At 45.8% G+C, this 27,836-nt stretch overlaps 1 protein-coding gene across 8 annotated transcripts in view; it reads right to left on the bottom strand.

The window, feature by feature from the left end:
* Nucleotides 1-24,956, bottom strand: part of LOC310661417 (uncharacterized protein) — a 122,396-nt gene extending 97,440 nt beyond the window's left edge. For 2 of the 8 annotated variants that reach the window (XM_083407347.1, XM_083407349.1), the window contains exons 1-12: nt 24,671-24,956; nt 21,994-22,078; nt 20,496-21,029; nt 19,703-19,876; nt 17,851-17,947; nt 17,453-17,559; nt 15,896-15,981; nt 14,504-14,647; nt 11,847-11,918; nt 10,125-10,268; nt 8,116-8,187; nt 4,948-5,490 (exon numbers count right to left, since the gene is read on the bottom strand). In XM_083407347.1, the coding sequence (XP_083263473.1) occupies nt 4,948-5,490; nt 8,116-8,187; nt 10,125-10,268; nt 11,847-11,918; nt 14,504-14,647; nt 15,896-15,981; nt 17,453-17,559; nt 17,851-17,947; nt 19,703-19,876; nt 20,496-21,029; nt 21,994-22,022 (2,002 nt within the window). In that variant the 5' untranslated portion in view covers nt 22,023-22,078; nt 24,671-24,956. Of the gene's footprint in view, nt 1-4,947; nt 5,491-8,115; nt 8,188-10,124; nt 10,269-11,846; nt 11,919-14,429; nt 14,648-15,728; nt 15,814-15,895; nt 15,982-17,452; nt 17,560-17,850; nt 17,948-19,702; nt 19,877-20,495; nt 21,030-21,993; nt 22,079-24,670 lie in introns of those variants that run through there. The other 6 variants (XM_083407348.1, XM_083407352.1, XM_083407350.1 and 3 more) reach the window with 6 other exon arrangements.
* Between the last annotated feature and the right edge of the window lie 2,880 nt (nt 24,957-27,836).

The following is a 27,836-nucleotide window of genomic DNA, read 5'->3' as shown; positions in this document are numbered from 1 at the left end:
TAGGGATCATGCAAATACACTCATTAGGAAGTCAAAACTGGTTGAGGCTCTCTGGTGAGGGCACTTTCAGAGGCCAATGTGTATCTGACCCGTGTGATGTGGGAAAAGGCACTAGTGCTTCCTGCAGCAAACATGCAAAGTGTGGGACTCCCTTCCATGTGCACGTACACCATTAGAATCATAGAATCATAGAGTTGGAAGAGACCACAAGGGCCATCGAGTCCAACCCCCTGCCAAGCAGGAAACACCATCAGAGCACTCCTGACATATGGTTGTCAAGCCTCTGCTTAAAGACCTCCAAAGAAGGAGACTCCACCACACTCCTTGGCAGCAAATTCCACTGTCAAACAGCTCTTACTGTCAGGAAGTTCTTCCTAATGTTTAAGTGGAATCTTCTTTCATGTAGTTTGGATCCATTGCTCCGTGTCCGCTTCTCTGGAGCAGCAGAAAACAACCTTTCTCCCTCCTCTATGTGACATTCTTTTATATATTTGAACATGGCTATCATATCACCCCTTAACCTCCTCTTCTCCAGGCTAAACATGCCCAGCTCCCTTAGCCGTTCCTCATAAGGCATCGTTTCCAGGCCTTTGACCATTTTGGTTGCCCTTCTCTGGACACGTTCCAGTTTGACGCATCTCTGAGAGCCCTGTTTTGTCCAGGGTACAAAACAGATTCACAGACACAGAAATGCTTTAGATGTCTCTGCTTTGTGCATTTGTTGTGAGAAATACCAGTACAACTCTTCTTCTTATTTGGCAATCACTCGTAGCCAAGTAAGATTGCCTTCCATAAACACGGTTTTCAAAAGTGAGTCCGTAAGTGACTGTAGAGGCCAATTCTGGATCTACATGCCCTTCTGCAGTGGGGACGTAGGTTTCTGGGCAGGACTTGATCTTGGTGAGGGTTTGCCAAGCGTGCCTTCCTCTTAGCACATTTCTCCCTTTCGTTCTGAGTTTGAGTGTCTTCAAAGCCCATGACACCTTTGGTAAAGGCTGTTCTCCAGTTGCAGCGCTCGCAGGCCCAGATGTCGGTGTTTATACCATATTTTTAAAGATTTGCCTTGAGAGAGTCTTTGAACCTCTTTTGTTGACCACCATCATTACGCTTTCCATTTTTAAGTTCGGAATAGAGTAGTTGCTTTGGAAGACAATAATCAGGTATCCGAACAACATGACCAGTCCAACGAAGTTGATGTTGAAGAATCATCGCTTTGACACTGGTGATCTTTGCTTCTTCCAGTACTCTGGCATTAGTTCGCCTGTCTTCCCAGGTGATATCTAAAACTTTTCGAAGACACCGTTGACAGAATATTTCAAGGAGTTGGAGGTGTCATTTTCAAGTGGTCTATGTTTCACAAGCACACTGTAAGGTTGGTAGTACAATAGCTTCGTAAATAAGCATTTTGGTTTCAGTGTGAATGTCCTGGTCCTCAGAAACTCTGCACTTCAATCAGGAGAAAGCTGCACTCACAGAGCTCAGGCAATGCTGGATTCCAGTACAACACGACACTAGTGTTTCTCATAGCAAGTATAATGTCTAGAATTGTCAGGAAAACGCCACTGTAAGGTTATCTTGGCTGCCCACGTGATCAAATGCTTTGCAAAGCCCCCCGCCGTGTCGTTGCTTGTTTTCTGAAGTGAAGAGGCATAACTTTTTTTGCTCTGCATTTCCTCATCTTTAACACAGCTTATTCCTCTGCCACACATAACATTACTGACTCTGTTTGGTAATGACATATTAAGTTGATCACTTGATAACAGAAGGGAAGGGGGAGAGGAAATGGCTGGCTTTTATTTCCTCAGTGGGTGGGGATTAAGAAAAGAAAGTTAAATGGGCCTCGAAGTGATGGGAATATCTGGATAGCTCCATTGGTTAGAGCGTGGTTCTGATACCACCAAGGCTGCAGGTTTGATTTCCTGTATGGGACAGCAGCATATTCCTACATTGCAGGGGGTTGGACTAGATGATCCTCAAGTTCCCTTCCAGCTCTACAATTCTATCTTCAGTTATTGGCATGTAATACAGGCAAAACTGCCCCCCCCCATTTATGCAGGGATTACGTTCCCATGCACCACACGTATATGAAATCACACATATCTGAAACACCATTGTAAAAGCTTACAAACACCCCCTTATGCCCCTGCCCCATTCTGCCCCTTTTTTGCGACATTTTTGTGATGTTTTCAGGTCACTTCCGGGTTCGGCATGTTGCATGTATGCATGGTCATGCACATATTGAACATGTGTAAATGGCGGTGGCCTGCACCTAACAGATTTTGATATTTTGGGCTAGTGTGAGGAGGCAGAGGAACAGTCTGATTGTTTTGAAGTCAACAAAGAAGGAGAAAGAGAAGGGTAAAGGGAGAGAGGGAACTCTGATTGGCTGTAAGTGATGCAGTCTGAGATGCACTGCCTGTGGAGTCCGAAGCAAGCTTGGCTGATTTTCTGCCTGCTTTAGGAGTGTTTATTTGCTTCTACTATACTCTACTTATATATTTGAAAATAAAGCAAAACTACAAAGACATTGGTCTCCAGTGGTCTCTTGTCTGAAGGAAAGTAAACCTGGGAGGTCTAGCCCCTAGAATTTGCTCAGTGTTCTGGGAAGTAAAGGTAAAGGACCCCTGGACAGTCAAGTCCAGTCAAAGGGGTTGTCCCATCATCTTGCTTTCAGGCTGAGGGAGCCATCATTTGCCCACAGACAGCTTTCTGGGTCATGTGGCCAGCATGACTAAACCGCTTCTGGCGCAACGGGACACTGTGATAGAAATCAAAGCTCACGGAAATGCAGTTTGCCTTCCTGCCACAACGGTACCCATTTATCTACTTGCACTGGTGTGCTTTCGAACTGCTAGGTTGGCAGGAGCTGGGACAGAGCAATGGGAGCTCACCCTGTCATAGGGATTCAAACCGCCGACCTTCCGATCGGCAAGCCCAAGAGGCTCAGTGATTTAGACCACAGCGCCACCTGCGCCACCACAACAGCATCATGCAACAGCACCACAACACCATCATGGGGTTGTTGTTGTTGTTTTGCATTATGATATTAAAGAGTGTGGTTCCAGATATCTGGGGGCAGGTTTGGTAGGATTAATGCTTCTGGGGTTTGCAAATTGTTGCTGCCACCACCGTGGCTGTTTGCAGCATCTACATCAGAGCTTTCTAAACTTTTCATGCTGGCGACACATTTTTTAAACGTGCATCATTTCGTGGCACAATAATTCAGTTCTACTAGCAAACCGTAAAGAGCTGCCCGCTCTCTTTCCAGTTCCGGGAGGAGCACAGGGAGCGTTTGTGAGACACACCTACACATCGCAACCGACACACTAACATGTTCCAACACACAGCTTGGAAAACTCTGATCTACATAATGTCATCGGCATCGAAATGCCATAACATATCCCTGTCCCTAATTTAATCTGGATTTACCCTTTCTGGGTAAAACTCAAGAGAGATATAAACCCCATATGCAATATCTCAATGGTCCACTTGCAAATTAATCCCATGTCAGGAAGCACCCATGATGCTATAAGCACAATAATGCCATAACATGAATATTTTTATTTTTTAAACCATTCCAGTTACTGCCATTTCAGCAGTGATCAGAAATAGGGTTGTTTGGTTTTCCTACATTTATAAAACTTTATATTAATATTATTAGGTTTTTTTATGAAAAAAGCACCTTAATAATAATTAAAAGATTAAGAAAGCAAAAATGGGCTTTAAAAATTGCACCGTCACCAAAGGTTATAATGAAAGTTTGCTGAGTTTCTGTTGGCTCCACAAACAGCAGCCATGTCACGCTGAGCGGTTGGAAAGAACGTAATGGGATGTGTACACACAGTGGCGGAGGAAGAGGAGTGTGGGGGGAAGCGCACTGCTCCCGGCAGCGCAATCCCGGTGGGGTGCCATCATGGCAGCCTCCCCGCCCGCGCTGGGCGCCACACCCCTGTGGGCAGTGCGCCACACCCCCGGGATGTGCGCCAACCCTGTCCCCGCCTGCTCGCCGCCCCCCCGGTGCCAGAGCATGAAGCTCCGCCACTATGTACATAGAAATGTGTGCTGAGATGTGATTGGGTCTCTTTTACTGATGCATCACCCAAACACTTTGGAAAGATGGATGGGTCGCACTGTCAGAGGAAAGAACAGAACCACAGTGGAAATACAGGATAACAATGGTTGGGTGAAAGCTTCGTGCAGTGAGTGAATGAAGCATGGCACTAAATTTATAGTGTGGAAGCATCTGGCTTCCCTAGAAGCCATGCAGAATAGGGGCTTAGCAGCATTCAGGCTAAAAAAAATGTGCAGTCCTTGACCCTAGCTCCCTATTGCAGTCATACCTTGGGTTACAGCCGCTTCTGGTTGCGTTTTTTTTTGTTTACGCACCCGCCAAAACCCGAAGTACCAGAACAAGTTACTTCTGGCTTTCAGTGGTAGCACATGCACAGAAGTGCTAAATCGCACTTTGCGCATGCGCAGTAGCGCCAAATCACAACCTGCGCTTGCGCAGATGCGCTACTGCAGGTTGCGAACGTACATCCTGCACAGATCATGTTCGCAACCCAAGTGTCCACTGTATTCATTAGAAGACAAATCCCATATTGTAAGAAGAAGAAGAGGAGTTTGGATTTGATATCCCGCCTTTCACTCCCCTTCAGGAGTCTCAAAGCAGCTAACATTCTCCTTTCCCTTCCTCCCCCACAACAAACACTCTGTGAGGTGAGTGGGGCTGAGAGACTTCAGAGAAGTGTGACTGGCCCAAGGTCACCCAGCAGCTGCATGTGGAGGAGCAGAGACGCGAACCCGGTTCCCCAGATTACGAGACTACCGCTCTGAACCACTACACCACACTGTGGCGTAGTGACAACTACCCCTCCAGTTCATTTGATTCAAAATGTGCAAGTTCAAGCATGTATTGCATTGAATGGGCAACATTTCAGAACCCACCTTGCTGGTCGGATACTGCATCTGATGGTTTGCCTTCACTTTCGGAATCGGATGTCTGGAAGGTCTCTTCAAAGTCATACCTCCTTGGAAGATCCTTGTTGAAGGACAGCCTCTTCTTCTTCTTCTGCTTCTGGGTTGCGTCATAGTTGATGACTGAGAAAGGAACGTCCTCTTCTTGGCTTGCGCTCAATGATACCTTTCTTGCCTTCTGGGCGGAAATCCTGGCATCTTCTTTCAAGGATAAGGTGGAGGATAGAGGAAACAGGGTGTCCTGACTTGTATAGCCAAAGCTTCGTCGGACTTTGGGCCACTCAATGGTCTTCTCTTCCACACGGATTTCAGGAATTGCAGTGCTGGGTTTGGTCTGCTCAGGCTCAGCAGGTTTCTGGGGTTTGGTTTTCCTTTTCCGTAGCCGGGCAAGAGCGGCGTCGTAATCAGGATTATAGAAAAGAGGCTGGTGAGCAGGCAGCATTCTCCATTGAGTCTCTGAATCATCCGTATTACTAGAAAAGCCCCGGGAAGACCCCCAAGTAGAGCTTTCATCTACAGATGTAGCAGAAAGAAGCAAAGAGACCCTATCAGATTCTGCAGCTTCAGCTGAAACAAGGCCTCTACAGAATAACCCTTATATACAGCGGTGCCTCAGGTTAAGGGACGCGGGTGGCGCTGTGGGTAAAAGCCTCAGCGCCTAGGGCTTGCCGATCGAAAGGTCGGCGGTTCGAATCCCCGCGGCGGGGTGCGCTCCTGTTACTCGGTCCCAGTGCCTGCCAACCTAGCAGTTCGAAAGCACCCCCGGGGGCAAGCTCCCACTGTGCCTTCCCCTGGGCCCACCACCACCACTGGAATTGGGGCACCATTTTGAGCACTACCTGCTACCTGCCCGCCCAGAAGCATTAATTAACACACTGCCATCCATCTGTTAGGCAGTTGAGGGGAAGAAAGGCCCAGTACTATATGCATCCCATATAGTACTCTCCTGAATACTATACAGTGGTACCTCTGGTTACGTACTTAATTCGTTCCGAAGGTCCGTTCTTAACCTCGAAACTGTTCTTAACCTGAAGTACCACTTTAGCTAATGGGGCCTCCGCTGCTGCCGCACGATTTCTGTTCTCATCCTGAGGTAAAGTTCTTAACCCGAGGTACTATTTCTGGGTTAGCGGAGTCTGTAACCTGAAGCGTCTGAAACCTGAGGTACCACTGTACTTCTGAAACAAAAACACTTTGCACAACAACTTCTAAACTGTGTGCAGGCAGGGGCGCATCAATGTGCCGTGAGAGAGCTCTTAGGAGTTCAGTGAGAAGTAAATAAAATTAAAATGACCAGTCTCCTATGAACCGAAAATGTGTATGCACAGAGAAGGCTGCCTGCTGCAGCTCATCAAGATTTAGTGCTCTGGCAGGACTGGGCTAATAATGAGAAGGATGATGATAATGATAATGACAATTTATTAATGTGCCCCAGCCACCCTGGACATCTTCCAACAAATATAAAAACATAATGAAACAGTAAACATTGAAACGCTTCCCTATACAGTAGTACCTACGCTTCAGGTTAACTACGCTTCAGGTTACAGACTCCGCTAACCCAGAAATATTACCTTGGGTTAAGAACTTTGCTTCAGGATGAGAACAGAAATTGTGCTCTGGCAGCACGGCAGCAGCAGGAGGCCCCATTAGCTAAAGTGGTGCTTCAGGTTAAGAACAGTTTTAGGTTAAGAACGGATCTCCGGAACGAATTAAGTACTTAACCCGAGGTATCACTGTACAGGGATTCCTTCAGATGTCTTCTAAAGGTTATATAGTTACTCATCTCCTTGACATCTGACGGGATGGCGTTCCACAGGGTGGGTGCCACCACTGAGAAGACCCTCTTGCCTGGTTTCCTGTAGCTTCACTTCCCGCAGTGAAGGAACCACCAGAAGGCCCTTGGATCTGGACCTCAGTGTCCGTGCTGAACGGTGGGGGTGGAGACGCTCCTTCAAGTATACAGAGCCAAGGCCATTTACTCTCCATGCAGACACAGGAGAATGATCTTCTGTTAACGGAACCTACCCACTGCATTTTTCCAGAAGTCACTGCTCTAGGGTTACCTCCTTTTAGGAAGTAAAAGTCCAGATCAGTGACTCGTACAGAAAACAAAGGAAGGTATGCCTCTCTATGTCAGTTTGCATTTCTTAGTGCAGAAAGTATTGCTCTGATGTGTAGAGATCTTTCCTATTCTAATTAATTCAAGAGGGTTCTGGAAGCTTCTCTGCATGAAAGAAACAAGCAGAAGGTTCATGATATTTGGGTTATTCCTTCAGAGAAGCCGAGTACGGCTGGTTTAAACTGGTTCTCTTAGCTCTTTCAAGGTCATGCTGACTATAAAAGTAAGGCCAGAAGGAGCCAGGATTTCATTCTCTTTTTCTATCTCTTTTCCTTCTGATGTGATATTCTGTACATAGTATTCGGGTTTAGACTAATACAGATGTTATTGTAAGTTTAAGTTAAGACTACTGCAACTGGATTTCTTACGGACAGTGCCAATCCGGAATGTATTGGATTTGTGACCATTCTGCTCATTTGCTTTCAGTAGCAGTAAAGCTCTGCTGGATGAAATATAATTGCCTCTGGTCAATTTTTGGGGAATCCTGCCATGTGTTTTAAGTTTTTACTCTGCTAACTATATGTTGGCTCAATATTGAGTAGAATTTCATGACACTCTAAAAGTGGGTAAATCTTTTACACATACTGTAATGGTTCTAGGGATTGCTTGTGCGTAAGTAGCCTTTACTCCTGGCTAGGTTGCATGGTGGAACCCTTTCTGACTAGACAGCCCTCTATTCCGTGGCTGCCTCAGTCGCTGGCAGAATCCGTCAGTGGGCGTTTCTTAAACCGCTTCCAACATAAAAGCTGCTTGACGCCCAGTCTCCTCCCCCGTTGCCTGTGTGAAAGCTTTCTACGCAAGGTGGGTGCAGGCAAAGGAGCACTGGTCCCCTCTCCGCTGGTCTCCTGCGAAGAGTCCTGGAACCACCTCTCCGCTTCCTCTATCTCCTCCCCTTCTCCACCGTGAAAGTCCTATGAAAACACTTGTTTCAATCGCTGTGCCTCTTCTGCTTCAAAGAGGAGCCTTGCGAAATTCCTTTAGACAGACCCCAGTCCAATTTATGGGCAATGATCACTTACCTAGTCCTTTATGGCAAACTGGTGGTCCTCTCACAAGTGACAGAAATTCTGAGATGTTTATTTTCCCGTCCCCTGTAACAGAATGAAAGGAAATGGGTCCTGCATATGGAAAGGAATGCCTCTCCCCATTTAAACCCAAATGCTTAAGGGCTCCTGTTTTCAAGGTTGGGGCAATGTGGAGAAGGCCCCTCTCAGCCACAGTTCCACTTTTCCCAGTGAGGTCCATCAGTGCTGTCCAGTTCTGTTGATCTTCCAGACCAGCAGGCTGAGGAGAGTTCTTCAGCAGCTGGTGTTGATGCAACTGATTTGCAATGTTAACCTTTGGCTATCTGTATTTTGCAGGGTTGGGTGTCAGATTCCGGGACCACCTGCACTACATAGTAAAGGCAGTACCATTGCACTTAAAGCAGCCACAGGTTCCCCTAAAGAATTCTGGGAAGTGTTGTTTGTAAAGGGTTCTGAGAGCAGGAAATAGGAAGCACCTATTTCCATCACAGAGCTGTGAATTCCAGAGTCAACCCTCTTCCCAGAAAACTTTGGGAATGGTAGCTCTGTGAAGGGAATAGGGGACGCGGGTGGTGCTGTGGTCTAAACCACTGAGCCTAGGGCTTGCCGATCGGAAGGTCGGCGGTTCGAATCCCCGCGACAGGGTGAGCTCCCGTTGCTCGGTCCCTGCTCCTGCCAACCTAGCAGTTCGAAAGCACGTCAAAGTGCAAGCAGATAAATAGGTACTGCTCCGGCGGGAAGGTAAACGGCATTTCCAAGCGCTGCTCTGGTTCGCCAGAAGCGGCTTAGTCATGCTGGCCACATGTCAGCGGAACAAACACCGGCTCCCTCAGCCAGTAAAGCAAGATGAGCGCCGCAACCCCAGAGTCGTCCGCGACTGGACTTAATGGTCAGGGGTCCCTTTACCTTTACCAACTCTCAGCATACTTAAGAAACCATACTTTTAATGTTGTGGCAGGCCAATAAGGGGATGGGGGAGGAGAAACAAACTTCCCCAGGCAGGGAGTTTCAAAGTTTGAGTGCAATAACGGTAAAAAAAGGTCTCTTCCTTATTCCAAGCAAATGTGGATTTGGAATCAACAAGAGGGCCTCTGTAGATGATCTTTAGATGCAGGCAGGCTCCTATGGGAGGGGATAGTAGACCTTCATATATTTTTATGCTAAACTGCAGGATTTTTCTGTTTTCTCTGAACCCTAAAATCTTTAGATTTTATTCCCCCCCCCCGCCACTCTCTTTCTTTTGCCCTCTCCGTCCCACTTCCCAGTTGCAGAAGAAAAATATCCCAGATGGAAATTTGGGCTCAGTGCTAAATACTATGGAGGGATGTAAGTCTGTTACTTTCAAGAGGGGAGGCCAGGAAAGCCAGGTGTTCCTCTTTGGACTGGGGATGAATCTGAGCTGGAAGAGAATTTTAGGTCTTGTAAATTAACGATAATGAACCTCCAAAGTTCCTTTCTGACCCTGGATCGGGAGAACGTTTGTTGAGCTCAAGGACAACAGAGGCCTGGCTGAAATTTGCAGCCCACCAGCGAAACATTCTATTTATTAGATATTTTATAATTATAAAAGGAAAGACAATAAAGAAAAACAATCTTTCATTTGCTTATTTCCTCGACTTCCTCGCACCTCCCTTTTTTGTATTCTAGCTCAAATTTGCTAATTCAACAAATCCTTTCCCTCTTCTTCAATTTTGTTCTATAATTTATCCTAACACAATTTAACTTTAAATTTTCCACTTTAACACATTAACAATTAATATTCATATAATTCTTAATAACACTTCTGCTAAAACCATATAACTTCATTCCAATATTCTTCTAACATTCATTAATTTTGCAATATTTCTGTAAATATACTTAATTTTTTTTCCAATCTTCCTCCATCGACTCTTCTCCCTGGTCTCGGATTCTGCCAGTCATTTCCGCCATTTCCAAACATTCAGTGCATTCACGCAACCCACCCCCTCCTACTTCAGCACACCCTGAAATTGGTGGATACTTACAGGTAACTCGGATGGATCCCACTGCATGTTGTATAACCTTGGGGCTCAGAGTGACCCCCAGGCAAGCCAAAATGGTCTCTAAGTCATCAATGGCCACCATGTCTTTCCTAATGTTTTTGAAAATGAACAGAGCATTCTTGAGAGCTGTAGAAAGTGCAGGGGAAAAGAAGGAATAAAAAGTCTATTAGTGTGCACAAGAGAACCACTTAATTCCAATATATTCTAGTGGGGGGATTATTCGGGCAAGCAGAGCGTTGCAAGGGAAACTATATCTGCCCTACTTCACCCTGCCAAGGAGTAGTTTAGGAAATTTCATGTCTGAGCCCTATCTGCCATATTTTACCATACCGGTGTCAGTGAAGTTAAGGACACTGACTGGCCGAGCTGATGTTTATGTTCACACTCATAACCGTGAACTTGTGTCTGCAAAGAACAGGGCAAAAGGCAGCTGTGGCTAAGCCTGTGCTACAATTCCCAGAATCCTTAATAGTGCAGAAGTCACCAGAATTCTTTGAGGAAAAGGATGAGCTTAAAGATAAAGTGTGTACTCAACCTAGGTCAGAAAATGAGAGACACATCCACGTTTTGCTCAATTTCTGTGGGATGTATCATCACTGAAGCAGTCAAATACAACATTTCCTGTTTCCTAGAGTGGACACCAGCATCTTAAAAAGCAGAGACATCACCTTGCCAACAAAGGTCCGTATAGTTAAAGCCATGGTTTTCCCAGTAGTGATGTATGGAAGTGAGAGCTGGACCATAAAGAAGGCTGATCGCCGAAGAATTGATGCTTTTGAATTCTGGTGCTGGAGGAGACTCTTGAGAGTCCCATGGACTGCAAGAAGATCAAACCTCTCCATTCTTAAGGAAATTAACCCTGAGTGCTCACTGGAAGGGCAGATCCTGAAGCTGAGGCTCTAATACTTTGGCTACCTCATGAGAAGAGAAGACTCCCTGGAAAAGACCCTGATGTTGGGAAAGATGGAGGGCACAAGGAGAAGGGGACGACAGAGGACGAGATGGTTGGAAGCTACAAACATGAGTCTGACCAAACTGTGGGAGGCAGTGGAAGACAGGAGTGCCTGGCGTGCTCTGGTGCATGGGGTCATGAAGAGTCGGACACGACTAAACAACAACAGAGTGGACACACAGGGGAATGTTGCCCCAGACAGGAAGGACTTCCTGTCATACCTGTTCTGAAGCATCCTCCCCCTGTGTGTGACCAGGTAGATGGGCGTGACCCTAGCAGACCCTATAAAAGGGCTAGCCATGCAGCCATCTTCCTCTTTTGCCATCTTCTTTGCTTCTGGCTCTTAGCTAGCAGCACACGGCTCATCCTTACAGAGGATGGAAACCACAAGGTAGAACATCTGAGGCCCAGCTCAGACTTTTCTCTACAAATGTAACCGAAACCACAAGATAAAGCCTGCCTTCAGAATACTGCTGTGAACTGTGAATTTTACTCTTACTTTTAAACAAGACTGTCGTGTTATTATTATTTTAAATAAAAGGGGAAACTTACCAGGAACAATTCAGGCTGGACAAGCCAGACTGGATTGCTTAATTTAAATGACTCTAACAAATCTGTCAACTTGCTTGCCGCAATGTGCAAAGGAATGTGCCCTGCTGCTTGCTCACTAGCGTGAGTGAGAAGGGATAATATTTAATCAATATTTCCTCTCCTACTTTCCTCAGCATTCCCTCAATTTCCCCTCCACGTACCCTCTCTTTCTGTGAAGGATGGGGTGGTCTTCAAAACGTCCAGGAAGTCAGCAAAATCCAGATTCCCATGCACTATTTTGAGAAGAAGAGGCAGGATAAATTGGTAAGAGATGTGGAGCAGGCAGTACAAAATGTGCTCCGTAACTGAACCTCAGTCATGTGCCTCCAGATGTTGCCATTAGCTTCTAAAATCACATGAAATTTTTTGATCCATTTCTCACAAAGTCATCAATGAAATTTTTAATATCATATTGTAGACTCAGGGATTATTTTTTTCCCCCCTGTAGGGAAGTTTCAGGTGTCAGTGCACAGATATTTGTGCTGATGCTCAGGAGTGAGTGGAACAGGTCAAAGAAAAATGTTTTGGATGCTACAAAATATATTTTGATGGCTGTGCAATTATTATTTAGTATTTCTTTTAAAGCTAAAACGTGAAGCTGAAAAATTTGGATTTTAAAAAAATCAATTTTGATTTTGTTTGTGCGAAGGTGTAAATTGTGTTTGGTTTAGTTGTTTTCAAATGGTTGTGCACATTCTCAGAGCAGTAAAAGGTTTCAGGGGTGCAGTGCATACGCAGATTTGGTTTCCTTTGGAAAGTCACTGGAGGCTTAGAAGAATGTTGTAATAATAATAATAATAATAATAATAATAATACAGTGGTACCCCGCAAGACGAATGCCTCGCAAGACGGAAAACCCGCTAGACAAAAGGGTTTTCCGTTTTTCGATGCGCTTCGCAGGACGAATTTCCCTATGGGCTTGCTTCGCAAGACGAAAATGTCTTGCGAGTCTTGAGGTTTTTTTTTGCTCCCCACCCCCTTTTTCTAAGCCGCTAAACCGCTAATAGCCTTTTAGCAGCTAAACCGCTAATAGCGCTAATCCGCTAATAGGGTTGCTTCGCAAGACGAAAAAACCGCTAGACGAAGAGACTCGCAGAACGAATTAATTTCGTCTTGCGAGGCACCACTGTAATAATAATAATATCCCACCCACCTGACTAGGTTTCTCCAGCCACTCTGAGCAGCTCCCAGTAGATTAAAAACAGAATAAAACATCAAACATTAAAAACTTCCCTAAACAGGGCTGCCTTCAGATGTCTTCTAAAAGTCAGAAACTTTATTTCCTTGACATCTCATGGGAGGGCATTCCATGGGGTGGGTGCCACTACTGAGAAGGCCCTCTGCCTGGTTCCCTGTAACCTCAATTCTCGCAGGGAGGGAACTGCCAGAAGGCCCTTGGAGCTGGACCTCAGTGTCTGGGCTGAACGATGGGGGTGGAGACGCTCCTTCAGGTGTACTGGGCCGAGGCCGTTTAGGACTTTAAAGGTCAGCACCAACACTTTCAATTGTGCTCGGAAACATACAGTGGTACCTTGGGTTAAGTACTTAATTCGTTCCAGAGGTCAGCTCCCAATGGATTAAAAACAGAAGAAAACATCAAACATTAAAAACTTCCCTAAACAGGGCTGCCTTCAGATGTCTTCTAAAAGTCAGGTAACTGTTTATTTCCTTGACATCTGAAGGGAGGGCATTCCACAGAACAGGTGCCACTACCAAGAAGGCCCTCTGCTTGGTTCTCTGTAACCTCTCTTCTCACAGTGAGGGAACCACCAGAAAGCCCTCAGAGCTGGACTTCAGTGTCCAGGCTGAACCATGGGGGTGGAGACCATCCTTCAGGTATACTGGGCTGTTTGGAATTTTTGTTCACTAAAAAATATACAGGTTGATCAGAAGTGGAGGAACAGTACTGAATGCTCTGTCAGATGTCTCAAAGTTCACTGCTCCTACAGGGCAGTCAACTAGCACTGTAAGATGCTTCCAGAACCATCCCAGCTCTCTGTTTGTCTCTGCCCAGTCTACACACATTATTCCCAGCCAAAGGAAGAGGAAAGGGGAGGGGAAGGGGAGGGGAAGAAAAACACATGCCCATCTCCAAAATGGCTCCCATACTTCCCTGCCAGAAAAGCCTTTGGCAATTTCTTTATGCAACAGGCAAGGTACTGAGAAGCTTCCCTAACAAAGGAGTGGTCCTGGGCCACTTGGCCCAGGCTACTAACAAATTCTGACCAGCCACGCTTAAGGCAACTTAAAGGTAAAGGGACCCCTGACCATTAGGTCCAGTTGTGACTGACTCTGGGGTTGCAGCGCTCATCTCGCTTTATTGGCCGAGGGAGCCGGTGTACATCTTCCGGGTCATGTGGCCAGCATGACTAAGCCACTTCTGGCAAACCAGAGCAGCGCACGGAAATGCCGTTTACCTTTCCACTGGAGTGGTACCTATTTATCTACTTGCACTTTGATGTGCTTTCGAACTGCTAGGTTGGCAGGAGCAGGGACCGAGCAACGGGAGCTCACCCCATTGCGGGGATTCAAACCGCCGACCTTCTGATCAGCAAACCCTAGGCTCTGTGGTTTAGACCACAGCACCACCCATGTCCCTTAGGCAACTTACACCGGTATAAAACCCATTTGGAGAAATCTTCTAGTCAAGAATCCCCAAGTTGGAAGGCCCAGCCCCCAAGAGGTCATTCAGCCCAATGCCCAATCCAGTAACAATACATATCCCACAAATTCCAAACACCCACCTCCCCATTTGTTTCCAAGGAATGCAAAATTACTGTTGCCGACAACCCACAGGCCTGGGAGTGAGAGCACGCACCATCCATCGGAATGAACTTGAGAGCTTGGTACATCTCGGATTTGGTCAACAGGATTCCCAGCGTGTGCAAACTAAGGAGGAGGTTGCTGATGTTAATCTTCCCCTTCTTAATGGCACCAAAAATGGAGCAGGCCCTGGAGAGTCCTGGAAAAAAATAACACCACTGTGGACTTGGTTTTTCCCTTCACCACTGTCCTGTCCCGGCACCCTCTTGCCGGATCCAGAACGTCTTCAAATTCTGGATGCCATTTTTTTTGTTCTCTAGTAGAATTTGGCCGTTTTGGCAACATCATCAATGAAAGGATGTGCATGTGGAGCGGTGACAACCCACATTTACAAAGCCATAGGCAAAATAAGTTCAAGTGCCCCTTGCCCAGATTTTTTTTGCTGACAATAATAATATAATAATCTATTATTTATACCCCGCCTATCTGGCTGAGTTTCCCTAGCCACTCTGGGCGGCTCCCAATCAAGTGTTAAAAACAGTACAGCATTAAATATTAAAAACTTCCCTGAACAGGGCTGCCTTCAGTGTCTTTTAAAGATAGGATAGCTGCTTATTTCCTTCACATCTGAAGGGAGGGTGTTCCACAGGGTGGGCGCCACTACCGAGAAGGCCCTCTGTCTGGTTCCCTGTAACCTCACTTCTCGCAATGAGGGAACCGCCAGAAGGCCCTCGGCACTGGATCTCAGTGTCTGGGCTTAACGATGGGGGTGGAGACGCTCCTTCAGGTATACAGGACCGAGGCCGTTTAGGGCTTTAAAGGTCAGCACCAACAATTTGAATTGTGCTCGGAAACGTACTGGGAGCCAATGCAGATCTCTCAGAACCAGTGTTATGTGGTCCCGGCGGCCACTCCCAGTCACCTGTCTAGCTGCTGCATTCTGGATTAATTGCAGTTTCCGGGTCACCTTCAAAGGTAGCCCCACGTAGAGCGTGTTGCAGTAGTCCAAGCGGGAGATAACTAGAGCATGCACCACTCTGGCAAGGCAGTCCGCGGGCTGGTAAGGTCTTAGCCTGTGTACCAGGTGGAGCTGGTAGACAGCTGCCCCGAACACAGAATTAACCTGCTCCTCCATGGACAGCTGTGAGTCCAAAATGACTCCCAGGCTGCGCACCTGGTCCTTCAGGGGCACAGTTACCCCATTCAGGACCAGGGAATCCCCCACACCCGCCCGCCCCCTGTCCCCCCAAAACAGTACTTCTGTCTTGTCAGGATTCAACCTCAATCTGTTAGCCGCCATCCATCCTCCAACCGCCTCCAGGCACTCACACAGGACCTTCACCGCCTTCACTGGTTCTGATTTAAAGGAGAGGTAGAGCTGGGTGTCATCTGCATACTGATTGCCGTCAAGAGAGGCGCAACACAACTCCTCCAATTCATGCATTACCTCTTGCTCCCGGAGCAAGACATGTGTCAAACAGCTCTCCCTCATCACAGAAGGTCGTGTAGAGATTGTACAAAACTTTGCTCCTCCTGCCAAGAGACATGCATGCAGCTCATCATTACAAGAATTTGGGTCCCTCCCTCCCTTTTACAGTGATGAACTCAGATTTTTGGATGGCAGAGGCCTCAACTAGCTGGCCAGTAATGGAATTTTCCATTCTGCTGCTGCTGCTGAATCTTTCCATGCCAGTTTCTGCTGCCTCCCTAGAAGCAGTAGTTCTGGCATGGAGATGTCAGAATGATGCCATGGCCGATGCTTCATATTATGCAAGGTGCAGGATTAAACAATCCCCAGCAAGTTATTTCCACCAATCTGCACGACGTCAAGTCAATCTTTGCTGTTTCGATCGGGCATCGCAACAGAGAACGAAGAAATAAAACTGCAACTGTGACAAAATAAAATACCGTATTTTTTGCTCTATAAGACTCACTTTTTCCCTCCTAAAAAGTAAGGGGGAATGTGTGTGCGTCTTATGGAGCGAATGCAGGCTGCGCAGCTATCCTAGAAGCCAGAACAGCAAGAGGGATTGCTGCTTTCACTGCACAGCAATCCCTCTTGCTGTTCTGGCTTCTGAGATTCAGAATATTTTTTTTCTTGTTTTCCTCCTCCCAAAACTAGGTGTGTCTTGTGGTCTGGTGCGTCTTATAGAGCAAAAAATACGGTATGCACCTTTACCCACCATCCTACTGAGAAAGCTCAAACTTTGGAAGCTGACAAGGTGAGTCCCACTGCTGCCAATAAATTGGATTTTTAAAATAAAATGCTTTTGGAGGAAAAATCTTTCTAAAGATAGTTTTCTATTTAAGTTACAGTATAGTCCAAAGGCTATTCATCCAGAAATAAGGATTTAAGTTTTTAATGTGTGCTAAAACTCAGTCTAAGTTTTTTTTTATTTAAAAAAATTGTTTAACCACATCAGTTAACAAACATGGATCCATATGCTATAATGCTATTGTTTTAGTTAAATAAATTGTTTAATTGTTATTAAGGAAATGATTATTTTTCTCCTTCCGATAAAGTACAGCAGAAAAGTTGTCCAGCTATAAACAGTTAACTTATTAAACCTCACAATAATTTCATAATTATCTATGTATGTCTAATAGTATAACCAAATAAGTAATTTTTGATATAACTGTGGAAAAAACTAATCTGAAAATTTATTATTCCAAAAATGAAACCTTCATCTGGTTGTAAATATTAAGATTATACCAGCAAGAATGAATCTTTCTGTAAAAAAAAGAAAAGAAAAAAAGATTTAAATCAAGTCTTACTGACTAGTGATTTAAATCCTAACTTAAATGAAATCCACCCTGGTACTGCTACTCAATACTTATTCTGAATGTGGAAATTCCTTCACAGCTAATAGCAGCTGACAAAGCCACTGGTTAATTAATTTGCTAAATGCCTGTCTGTCATATTGCATCAGATAGAATGATAGAATTGGAAGGGACCGCAAGGGTAACAACCCTGTGCAGTGCATATTCCAACCTGCCCAGATACCTTAAACTGGGTGAAGTGGTCCTTTGCGGCTGAGTTTTGATGAATATCTTGCTTTCTTTCACCTCCTTCCTGCCAGCCTTTTGCATCCTCTCGGCTGAGGAGGAGACCTGGTACAGGGGAACAGCAATATGGACTTAGCTTTAAAGACCGGCAGGCCTGAAAGCTTCAGCTGATGACCTCCTCAGTCCCTTAGGTCAGTGAAGGAAATTCAACTCCATCCCACTTTTCACCCGGGAGAAATCTGTGGGGATGTAGAGGCAGGGCTGGAGTAACGTAGATGATGTGCTGGCACAACATCATGCTGGCATGTCTCCTTCACCTTCACCACCACCACCAATGCAACCCAGTTGGGGGAGAGACCAGAACAGAGTGGGACTCCAAACCTGAACGCCACACACCTTACATCGTTTGAACTTTGCACGCCGCTTTTTCAGAAAGAAGCCTTGGTAACAGGGTCCTTTTGTAGGGTTCACGGGGCTGTGCCTGATCATCTGCCTGTGGGAAACAGGGAATGTGGAAGGAGGGAAATAATAATAATAATAATAATAATAATAATAATAATAATAATTTATTACTTATACCCCGCCCATTTGGCTGGGCTTCCCCAGCCACTCTGGGCGGCTTCCAACAAAATATTAAAATACCCTAATACACCAAACATTAAAAGCTTCCCTAAACAGGGCTGCCTTCAGATGTCTTCTAAAAGTCTGGTAGTTGTTGTTCTCTTTGACACCTGATGGGAGGGCGTTCCACAGGGCAGGTGCCACTACCGTGAAGGCCCTCTGCCTGGTTCCCTGTAACTGGCTTCTCACAGTGAGGGAACCGCCAGAAGGCCCTTGGCACTGGACCTCAGTGTCTGGGCAGAATGATGGGGGTGGAGACGCTCCTTCAGATATACTGGACCGAGGCCGTTTAAAGGGCTTTAAAGGTCAGCACCAACACTTTGAATTGTGCTCGGAAATGGACTGGGAAATAAACCATGGGGGCAGGGTTTGCCTTTAGGTTGCCCCCTGAATTTCTCTTTCTCTCAAAGGCCACAGAGGGCTGGGCTCAGCGCTGACACAGCTCAGGATTCCAACCAAGCATAAAACCAAGCTCAGAGAAGACTTTAAAAGTCTCCCAGTGCCATTTCGGGTTTGACAGAAGATCTCCCAGGCCTCAGAGACGGACTAGAGGACTTTGAGAGTGTTTTAAAAAAGTGGAAACACATAGGCTGAAGGCTGAAGCTGCCTGCACGCTAATCCATTTGCAGTGCAAAAAATACAGCTTCGCTCAATCCAGGATTTCTCGGTCCAGCATTTGAAATCCCTCCTTTTGGTTAGATTACCCATTCCTTTTCCTCCCTGCACATGCTTCCAGGTGAATGAAGAAGGAAGTGCTGGTTTGCCATCTTGATATACCCCCCACCAACCCACTGAGCAGGTGTCAATACGCACACACCCTTGCCAGGATCCCCTACGTCTGCTTTCACATGGGCAAACAGAAGGTTAATGCAGAATCAATCAAACGAGCTTTTGTTTTGGCAGTGAAAACGGTTTCTCGAGAAGCACTTTTCAGGGGTGTGTGTGTGTGTGTGTGTGTGTGTGTGTATGCACTAGTTCTAGATTGTGTATGGACTATGTAGGGGGGGGGAAGTGCCCTGTCTATGACTCAAGGTCTTGACACTGCCATTTGTTCCAATTCAGTGGTAAATTGCAGGTTTTCTCAGGGAAAGCACTGGGATAGGAAGGAAGGAAGGAAGGAAGGAAGGAAGGAAGGAAGGAAGGAAGGAAGGAAGGAAGGGAGGAAGGAAGGAAGGAAAGAAGGAAGGAATTATTATTATTATTATTTATCATTTATAACCTACCCATCTGGCCAGGCCTCCCCAGCCACTCTGGGAGGCTCCCAACAGAATTAATGATAATCATAAAAAAGCAATAAAACATCAGACATTAAAGACTTCACTAAACAGGGCTGCCTTCAGATGTCTTCTAAAAGTCAGATAGTTGTTTATTTCCTTGATATCTGATGGGAGGGCGTTCCACAGGGTGGGTGCCACTACCGAGAAGGCCCACAGCCTGGTTCCCTGCTTTAAGAAAGGAAGGAAGGAAGGAAAGGAAAGGAAAGGAGGAAAGAAAGAAAGAAAGAAAGAAAGAAAGAAAGAAAGAAAGAAAGAAAGAAAGAAATCCCAAGGCTTGGCACAAAAGGAAGTGTGGACAAGCTCTCAGACCCAGAGTCTGCCTTCAACTCCAACTTGCTGTATCAACTTACTCAGTTGCGCTGAAGCAGCAGTGAGTGTGGTAGGAAAGCTTGCATTCTACAGAGTGCTGGGTAGGTATGTGATCCCTCCATTCATCGTCAGTCTTCCATAAGGAGAAAGGAAGCTCTTCGTCCTGCGAACTCTGCAGCTCGTCCCAGTCTCCCCGCTTTAAGATTTTGAGTTTGCTAAAAAGGAAAGGGAAATCGAGACCCATCACAGATGTGATCGCTATGGTATAGTGGGATTGGAGGACCTCAGGAATGACAACTTATGGTACAACTGGGTAACACGACCATAACGCAACCCCCCTAATATTGATGCGTAATCCATTAGAGGTTAGATAGAATCAATTCTTGGGGGCTTTGAAAGACATAGTAGAAGAGTTTGGATTTGATATCCCGCTTTATCACTACCCGAAGGAGTCTCAAAGCGGCTAACATTCTCCTTTCCCTTCCTCCCCCACAACAAACACTCTGTGAGGTGAGTGAGGCTGAGAGACTTCAGAGAAGTGTGACTGGCCCAAGATCACCCAGCAGCTGCATGTGGAGGAGCGGGGAATCGAACCTGGTTCACCAGATTACGAGTCCACCCCTCTTAACCACTACACCATAGAAATTCCTTTCTACTAAAAGTGTTTGGCAATCGAAGGTTAAGGCCACAAAACTGAAAAGACAAGCCCCACGTAGCGTATGACCGAAGGGCATTTGAAAAGTTCACCCAACATGAAAGACTTGACTTGGAGCTGCAAGTAAAGGAGGGAAGCCCAGGTAAGCTCACTTTCTACTGCGCGGTTGTTTCACTTACCTGTCGAAGCCGCGCGAGGAGCGGTGAGCAGCTGTGCTCGGCTCCGTAGTAAGAGAGCTGGAAAGATCATCCTTCAAATCTGTTGCAGTCTTTCCCCAGGATCGAGAGCTGCGATTCTGAGAATTCTTCCCATCTTGGGACTGCGGCTCCGACGTCCCGGACGGTGTGACAAGCTCCTCATCGCTCTGATCCTTCCGATCTTGAGATTTACTGTCTTCGGACAGCTCCGTAAGGTCTTGGGGTTTGCCTTCGCTCTGATCATTTGGGTCTTGGGACTTGCTGTCGTTTTCACTCAGATCATTTGTGTTTGGGGATTTGCTGCCACCTTCGCTCCGGTCATTCAGGGATTTGATGTCATCTTCCCCATGCTCAATTATATCTTGGGATTTGTTGTCCTCAGTGTGTTCACTTAGATTTTGAGTTTTGTTGTCCTCCGCTTGCTGGTTTAGATCTTGGGATTTGTTCTCCTCGGCTGGCTGGTTTAGATCTTGGGATTTGTTCTCCTCGGCTGGCTTGTTTAGATCTTGGGATTTGCTGCAATGGAAGGAAGAAATGATTCCAGACGCAGACATGGATTACATTGTGTATGTACCATTCCTCTGGTTTTGCCACCCCTCACTAGGGAACAGATTCCACCAGCAGAATAGTTCTGCTCTATCTCAGCATGGGATATTATTGGTGTTAAGTTGTGGGTTAACAGATCAGACGACACAGCGATTCTTCAAACAGCTCTTGTTTATTCACAGGCCAGAACAGAACTGAACTGAAGGGTTCAGCCAGCCTGCTTATATAGAGCTCCACTAGAACGCAACAGTAACCATTTTCTGTAACTATCCAATCACTGAACGTCACTTTCAATCCCTTATTTGCATATGTGGACATGAGTGAAAACTATCTACAGTATCCCCCTGCTAGCCCAGGGTGAGAACTTCAGTACATAACAATTGGGACTTGCAATCATCTGAAATATGAGAACGTAGTACATTGGATGCTGCCTGCAGAGGTGCGGTTGGGTAAATTTGACGGTTTCATGTATTTAAAAAGTCTCGTTTTGAATTAACACTACATTTCAGCTGTAGCCAACATATTCCATCCCTAAGAAGCCTTTCCATTGCTTTATGTTCCATTATGGGATCAGTTTGAAACATGGTGCAGGTCTGAGGTCTGTTTTTCAGTGCCAGTCAAAGTTCAGCTCTGGAGCATGCAAAGACTAATAACGCAAACCTGAGTACCTCTGACCATGTGAAGAGTACATTGAATAAACATTTGATAAACATCAGCTACTGTTGTAGTGGGGGGGAAATAAGGACAATTTGGAGTAGGGATAAGCTATGTCAATTCAAACTGAAAGAATACTTAGGATTCTTTTTTTTAAGCCTTGCCAAACATGCTGCAGAATTTCGCAGTTTATTATATAAAAACATTGTTGAAATTGTTAATCGTGATAAAAATACAATCAAAGGCAAAAGAAAACCAATATTAAAGAGGCTGAAGTCACCTGCTCACAGGGCTGAGCGGGGCCTCCATTCTTCTGGGGTGGAAAGCGCAGCTCCTTCTACATCAGTGTTGTTGTGCAATGACTCCTAAATAACAACAATTTTAAAAGTAAGGCACAACGCAAAAGTGAAGATGCCCCTGAGTCTCTGGTGATGGGACCAGGACTGGTCCGTCCATGAGGCAGACTGAGGTAACTGCCTCAGGCAAGGGAATCTAAGGGGTGATGCCCCATGGGGTGCCCTGCAGGCATGCCGCTGCCACCAGAGAAGTGGGCAGAAGTTGTGGCGGTAGCTTCTGGGTTCTGGCAAGATCTGTTGGCTATTTGCAGATTAGTTGCACTGCAGAAGGCGTGCTGGGGAGACCACACATAACAAGGAACACAAAAATATCCTTTCGCTAGGTTTTAATAACAAAAACGCGGGGAAGCGGGTGGCGCTGTGGGTTAAACCACAAAGCCTAGGACTTGCCATCAGAAGGTCGGCAGTTCGAATCCCTCTGACGGGGTGAGCTCCCTTTCCTCAGTCCCTGCTCCTGCCAACCTAGCAGTTCGAAAGCACGTCAAAGTGCAAGTAGATAAATAGGTACCACTGCGGCAGGAAGGTAAACGGCGTTTCTGTGCGCTGCTCTGGTTTGCCAAAGGCGGCTTAGTCATGCTGGCCACATGACCCGGAAGCTGTACGCCAGCTCTCTCAGCCAATAAAGCGAGATGAGCGCCGCAACCCCAGAGTCGGCCACGACTGGACCTAATGGTCAGGGCCACCTTTACCTTTAATAACAAAAACAAAAACTCCTTTTACAATATATCAATAAGCATGACCCAAACACCAACCCATCCCCCAGGGTACTGAGAGAGCTAGGTGCTGCTCTTTATAAACTATACCCAGCAGCTTAATTAACACAACTTAACAGCACCTGCTATACTGCCTCACAGCTGTAAAACTAGGTCACGTTATTTGCTCTGGCCCTTAAAGAAATACAGTGGTACCTCAGGTTAAGAACTTAATTCGTTCTGGAGGTCTGTTCTTAACCTGAAACTGTTCTTAACCTGAAGCACCACTTTAGCTAATGGGGCCTCCCGCTGCCGCCGCGCTGCCGGAGCACGATTTCTGTTCTCATCCTGAAGCAAAGTTCTTAACCCGAGGTAATATTTCTGGGTTAGCGGAGTCCATAACCTGAAGCGTATGTAACCTGAAGCGTATGTAACCCGAGGTACCACTGTACACATCTTGTGGAACAATAATGTACCTTCAAATTTAAAGAGACCATTCAACAAGATCTTCTGGGCCTCTTATGACAGATCAACATAAACTGCCGTTGCTTCCCACTTTATCTATAGGTGGCAGAACCCCCCATGCTCGCTGGCTTCACAGAAGCAAGGGGAAGTGGCAGGGGCTTCCAGGTTCCTGCGAGATCTCACAGATCTCTCACAAGATGCTACCAAAACCCAGAAGCCGCTGCCACCATTCAACCCTGGTCTTGGGCGGGGGTGGAAGTTTTCCATTTCACCTCAGGTGGTGAAACAGGATGGGCCTCCCTTGGATAGAACAGAAGCCATAATCCATAAACAGAAGCCAAATTGCTAGTAGCCAGCCCTTTGGCCGCAATGGCCGTCCCTAGCAGATTTCATTCATTCATTTATTATACCACCCTATACCCAGAGATCTCAGGGCAGTTCACAGAAAAGATCACAATATTTTAAATCAAAATAAGAACTATAACCCAATAACCCCCCCCAAAAAAAACAGCCACATTTTAAAAGGGTATAGGATGGCCATCAGATCAACCAAAGGCCTGGTTAAAAAAGAACGTTTCTGCCTGGCACCTAAAGGTGTATAATGAAGGTGCCAGGCAAACTTCCCTGGGGAGAGCATTCCACAGACGGGGAGCCACTGCAGAGAAGGCCCCGTTCTCGTGTTGCCACCCTACGGACCTCTCAAGGAGGAGGCACACGAAGGAGGGTCTCAGAAGATGATCTCAGGGTCCAGGTAGGTTCATATGGAAAGAAGCGGTCCTTGAGGTATTGCGGTCCTGAGCCGTTTAAGGCTTTGTAGTTCAAAACCAGCACTTTGAATTGGGCCCGGAAACTAATTGCTAGGAAGTGCAGTCGCACCAGGATTGGTGTAATATGCTCAAACCATCTTGGTCCAGTGGGCAACCTGGCCGCTGAATTCTGTACTAGCTGAAGTTTCTGAACTGTCTTCAGAGGCAAACCCACGTATAACGCATTACAGTACAGTGGTATCTCAGGTTACATATGCTTCAGGTTACATACGCTTCAGGTTACAGACTCCGCTAACCCAGAAGTAGTGCTTCAGGTTAAGAACTTTGCTTCAGGATGAGAACAGAAATCGGGCTCCGGCGGTGCGGCAGCAGCAGGAGGCCCCATTAGCTAAAGTGGTGCTTCAGGTTAAGAACAGTTTCAGGTTAAGAACAGACCTCCAGAATTAAGTTCTTGACCCGAGGTACCACTGTAATCTAACCTTGAAGTTACCAGAGCATAGACAACAGTAGTTAGGCTCTCCCTGTCCAGATAGGTGTGTAGCTGGGCCACCAGCCGCAGCTGATGGAAGGCACTCTGGGCCACAGAGGCCACCTGGGCCTTGAGTGACAGCAAAGGATCCAGGAGTACCCCCAAGCTGCGAATCTGCTCCTTCCTAGATGCATACAGAAATACTTACACAAAATGCCTCTGTTGCTAATCCACTTGTCAAGAAGTTGCAGGGATTAGCAAACCTCTTGGAAACGACTGGGCAGCCAGAATGGAAAGAAAAGGATGTAGCACAGCTAGGATAGTCAACATGAGCAAGGGGAAGTTCTTCTGATCTTCTCCTGGCACCATGAAGAAGGTCTTAGGTTTGGTGCCGAGTGAAGGGATCGGAGGGCCAAGAGAGTTTGGTGGAATTGGCTCTCTGATGATGGATGTGCAGCCCTCCTCCACACCAGGTTCTCTCCCACTACTTTGACCTCAACTGTTGCATGGAGAGGTTCCAATCTAGTGATGTCACAGAGTGAAAGGTGACCCAGGTGGTAGAAAATAACATCCTGGGTTGGGAGGTGAAAGAGAGACTCGGCTACTTGACGTTGTTCTGAACCTGTAGCTATAGAATCATGGAGCCGGAAGGGTCTTTATGAGTTCCACATAACGCGTATACCCATTGAAGGCCAAGACATCAAGAACATCATGGATGATCTTCTACATTCTGTTGGAAAACCTCCAGAGAAGAAGACCTCATTGTGCTTTGGGAGAAGGGAAACAGGATCCATTGATTAACCATCTTATGTGTTGCTTAACCATTTTACCTTGCCAAGGCAATCCCTTTTTCCTATTTAGAAATGCCATCACATTTTCTACCCTGAACCTCATCCCCCACCTCAAGTGACCTAGACTGCTAGTTAGATGACAATAGTCTATTTACAAAGGGAAGCAGAGTTAGCCTGTAATCAACCTTTCCTTACAAAAATGCTAGCTTAATGCCTTTCCATTATCGAAGCTGGGATAGCTCAGTTGATAGAGTGGAAGACTCTTAATTACAGGGTTGTGGGTTTGAGCCCCACATTGGGCAAAAGTTTCCTGCATTGCAGGGGGTTGGACTAGATGACCCTCATGGTCCCTACAATTCTATGAAATCTGTCTACATATTCAGTTGATCAGAGTAAATTGGATCCAGAGAAGCATTCTATGGAGGCCGCACCTCCCTTCAGGGGAGGAAACTCTTCCTTCTGCATCTAACAATAAAAGATTTAGCTTAGTGCATGCCTCCAATGCAAACCATTATTATTATTATTATTATTATTATTATTATTATTATTATTATTACTGGAATTTATATACTGTCCTATACCCAGGGAGTCTCAGGGTGGGTCACAGAATAAAATCCAGATATAAAACCACAAAATTCATTAAAAAAAATAAGAACAACAACCGAAATAGTAGTTTTATAAGAAATTCAGTTGACTCATATAACAATTCTTCTTAGAACAGTGGTACCTCAGTTTACAAACTGTGCTTCATTAAGTCCAGGGTCAATGTAGCCATCTACCAGGAGATTTTGGAGCACTTCATGCTTCCTTCCGCAGACAAGCTTTATGGGGATGCTGATTTCATTTTCCAGCAGGCCTTTGTCACCTGCTCACACTGCCAAAAGTACCAAAACCTGGTTCAGTGCCCATGGGATAACTGTGCTTGATTGGCCAGCAAACCCGCCTGACCTGAACCCCATAGAGAATCTATGGGGCATTGCCAAGAGAAAGATGAGAGACAAGAGACTGAGCAATGCAGAAGAGCTGAAGGCTGCTATTGAAGTTTCCTGGTCTTCCATAACACCTCAGCACAGGCCTCACACACCTCATAACACCTCATAACACCTTCCATAACACCTCAGCACATAACACCTCAGCACAGTGCCACAGGCTGATAGCATCCATGCCACGCCGCATTGAGGCAGTAATTGATGCAAAAGGGGCCCAAACCAAGTACTGAGTACATGTACATGCTTCTACTTCTCAGAGGTCCAATATTGCTCTATTTGCAGTCCTTGTTTTGCTGATTTCATTTAATATTCTAATTTTCTGAGACTGTTAATTTGGGGTTTTCATCAGCTGTACGCCATAAACATTACAATTATAACAAATAAAGGCTTCAAATATCTCCCTTTGCATGTCATGTCATGAGTCTATCTCATATATTAGTTTCACCTTTTAACTTGAATTATTGAAATAAACGAACTTTTCCACAATATTCTAATTTTCCGAGTTTCACCCGTAAATGGTTCGCAGTCCTTTTAAAAATCTCTATTGTCCTTGTCTCTAAGTCTTTCAGTTAACTTCACTATTTCAGCATATTCCACCAGTTTTTCTTGCCAATGTTCTTTAGTTGGTAGTTCTCTCACCTTTCTTTGGATCCTGTTTAGAGAGGGCTCCCCTTTCTTATTTCTTTTCTTGCAAAACTATTCACACTGAGAGTGGGATACAACGCACCTCAACAATTCCTATCCCACTTCTCTCAACTTTCTTCTTCCTGATTTCTCATCATGCCTGCACCTCCCACTAGGGCTTTTTCTGATTTACCGTATTTTTCACTCTATAAGGTGCACCAGACCACAAGATGCACCTAGTTTTTGGAGGAGGAAAACAAGAAAAAAAATATTCTGAATCTCAGAAGCCAGAACAGCAAGAGGAATTGCTGCGCAGCGAAAGCAGTGATCCCTCTTGCTGTTCCGGCTTTTGGGATAGCTGCGCAGCCTGCATTCACTCCATAAGACGCACACACATTTCCCCTTACTTTTTAAGAGGGAAAAAGTGAGTCTTATAGAGCGGTATCTCTGCATGCTAACAAGAGAGTTGTGGCCTCCAGACTGACTTGATTGATTGCTGCTGGGGCTTCCTGCAAAGACTTGCACAATCAGGGCAGCATGGCTGTCTCCTCCTCACAGTAGGCTTGCTAGGGTTAACCACCATGTTGTATTCAATTAGAGTGAGTAGATTTCATTTTTACACACTTCCAGCGCATATTTTGCATGGCTGAATTGGGACTTTTAAGCTCTGTTGTTAATTGATCCTGCAAATCCAGGCTGAATGCAGGATATAAAAGTGTGATCTTACATTGCCATCCATTACCACTCCAATTGGAGAATAGCCTCTACCAAAGGCGTCATGGACTTTGAAGAAGCACGAACTCAGGAGGAAAGGGAAGAACGAGCTAAGAGGAAGGCACGTTTGGCAAATCCTCACTGTGATCAACTCCCGCCCAGAAACCTATGTCCCCACTATGCAAGGATTGGCCTCCACAGTCACTTATGGACACACTGTTAAGACCATATTCATGGAAGACAGTCTTACTCGGCT

Source organism: Podarcis tiliguerta (genome assembly GCF_965153285.1).
Source record: "Podarcis tiliguerta genome assembly, chromosome: 13".
Lineage (NCBI taxonomy): Eukaryota > Metazoa > Chordata > Lepidosauria > Squamata > Lacertidae > Podarcis > Podarcis tiliguerta.
The sequence above is the reverse complement of the archived record's forward strand: the minus strand, read 5'-3'. Positions and strand labels throughout refer to the sequence as shown.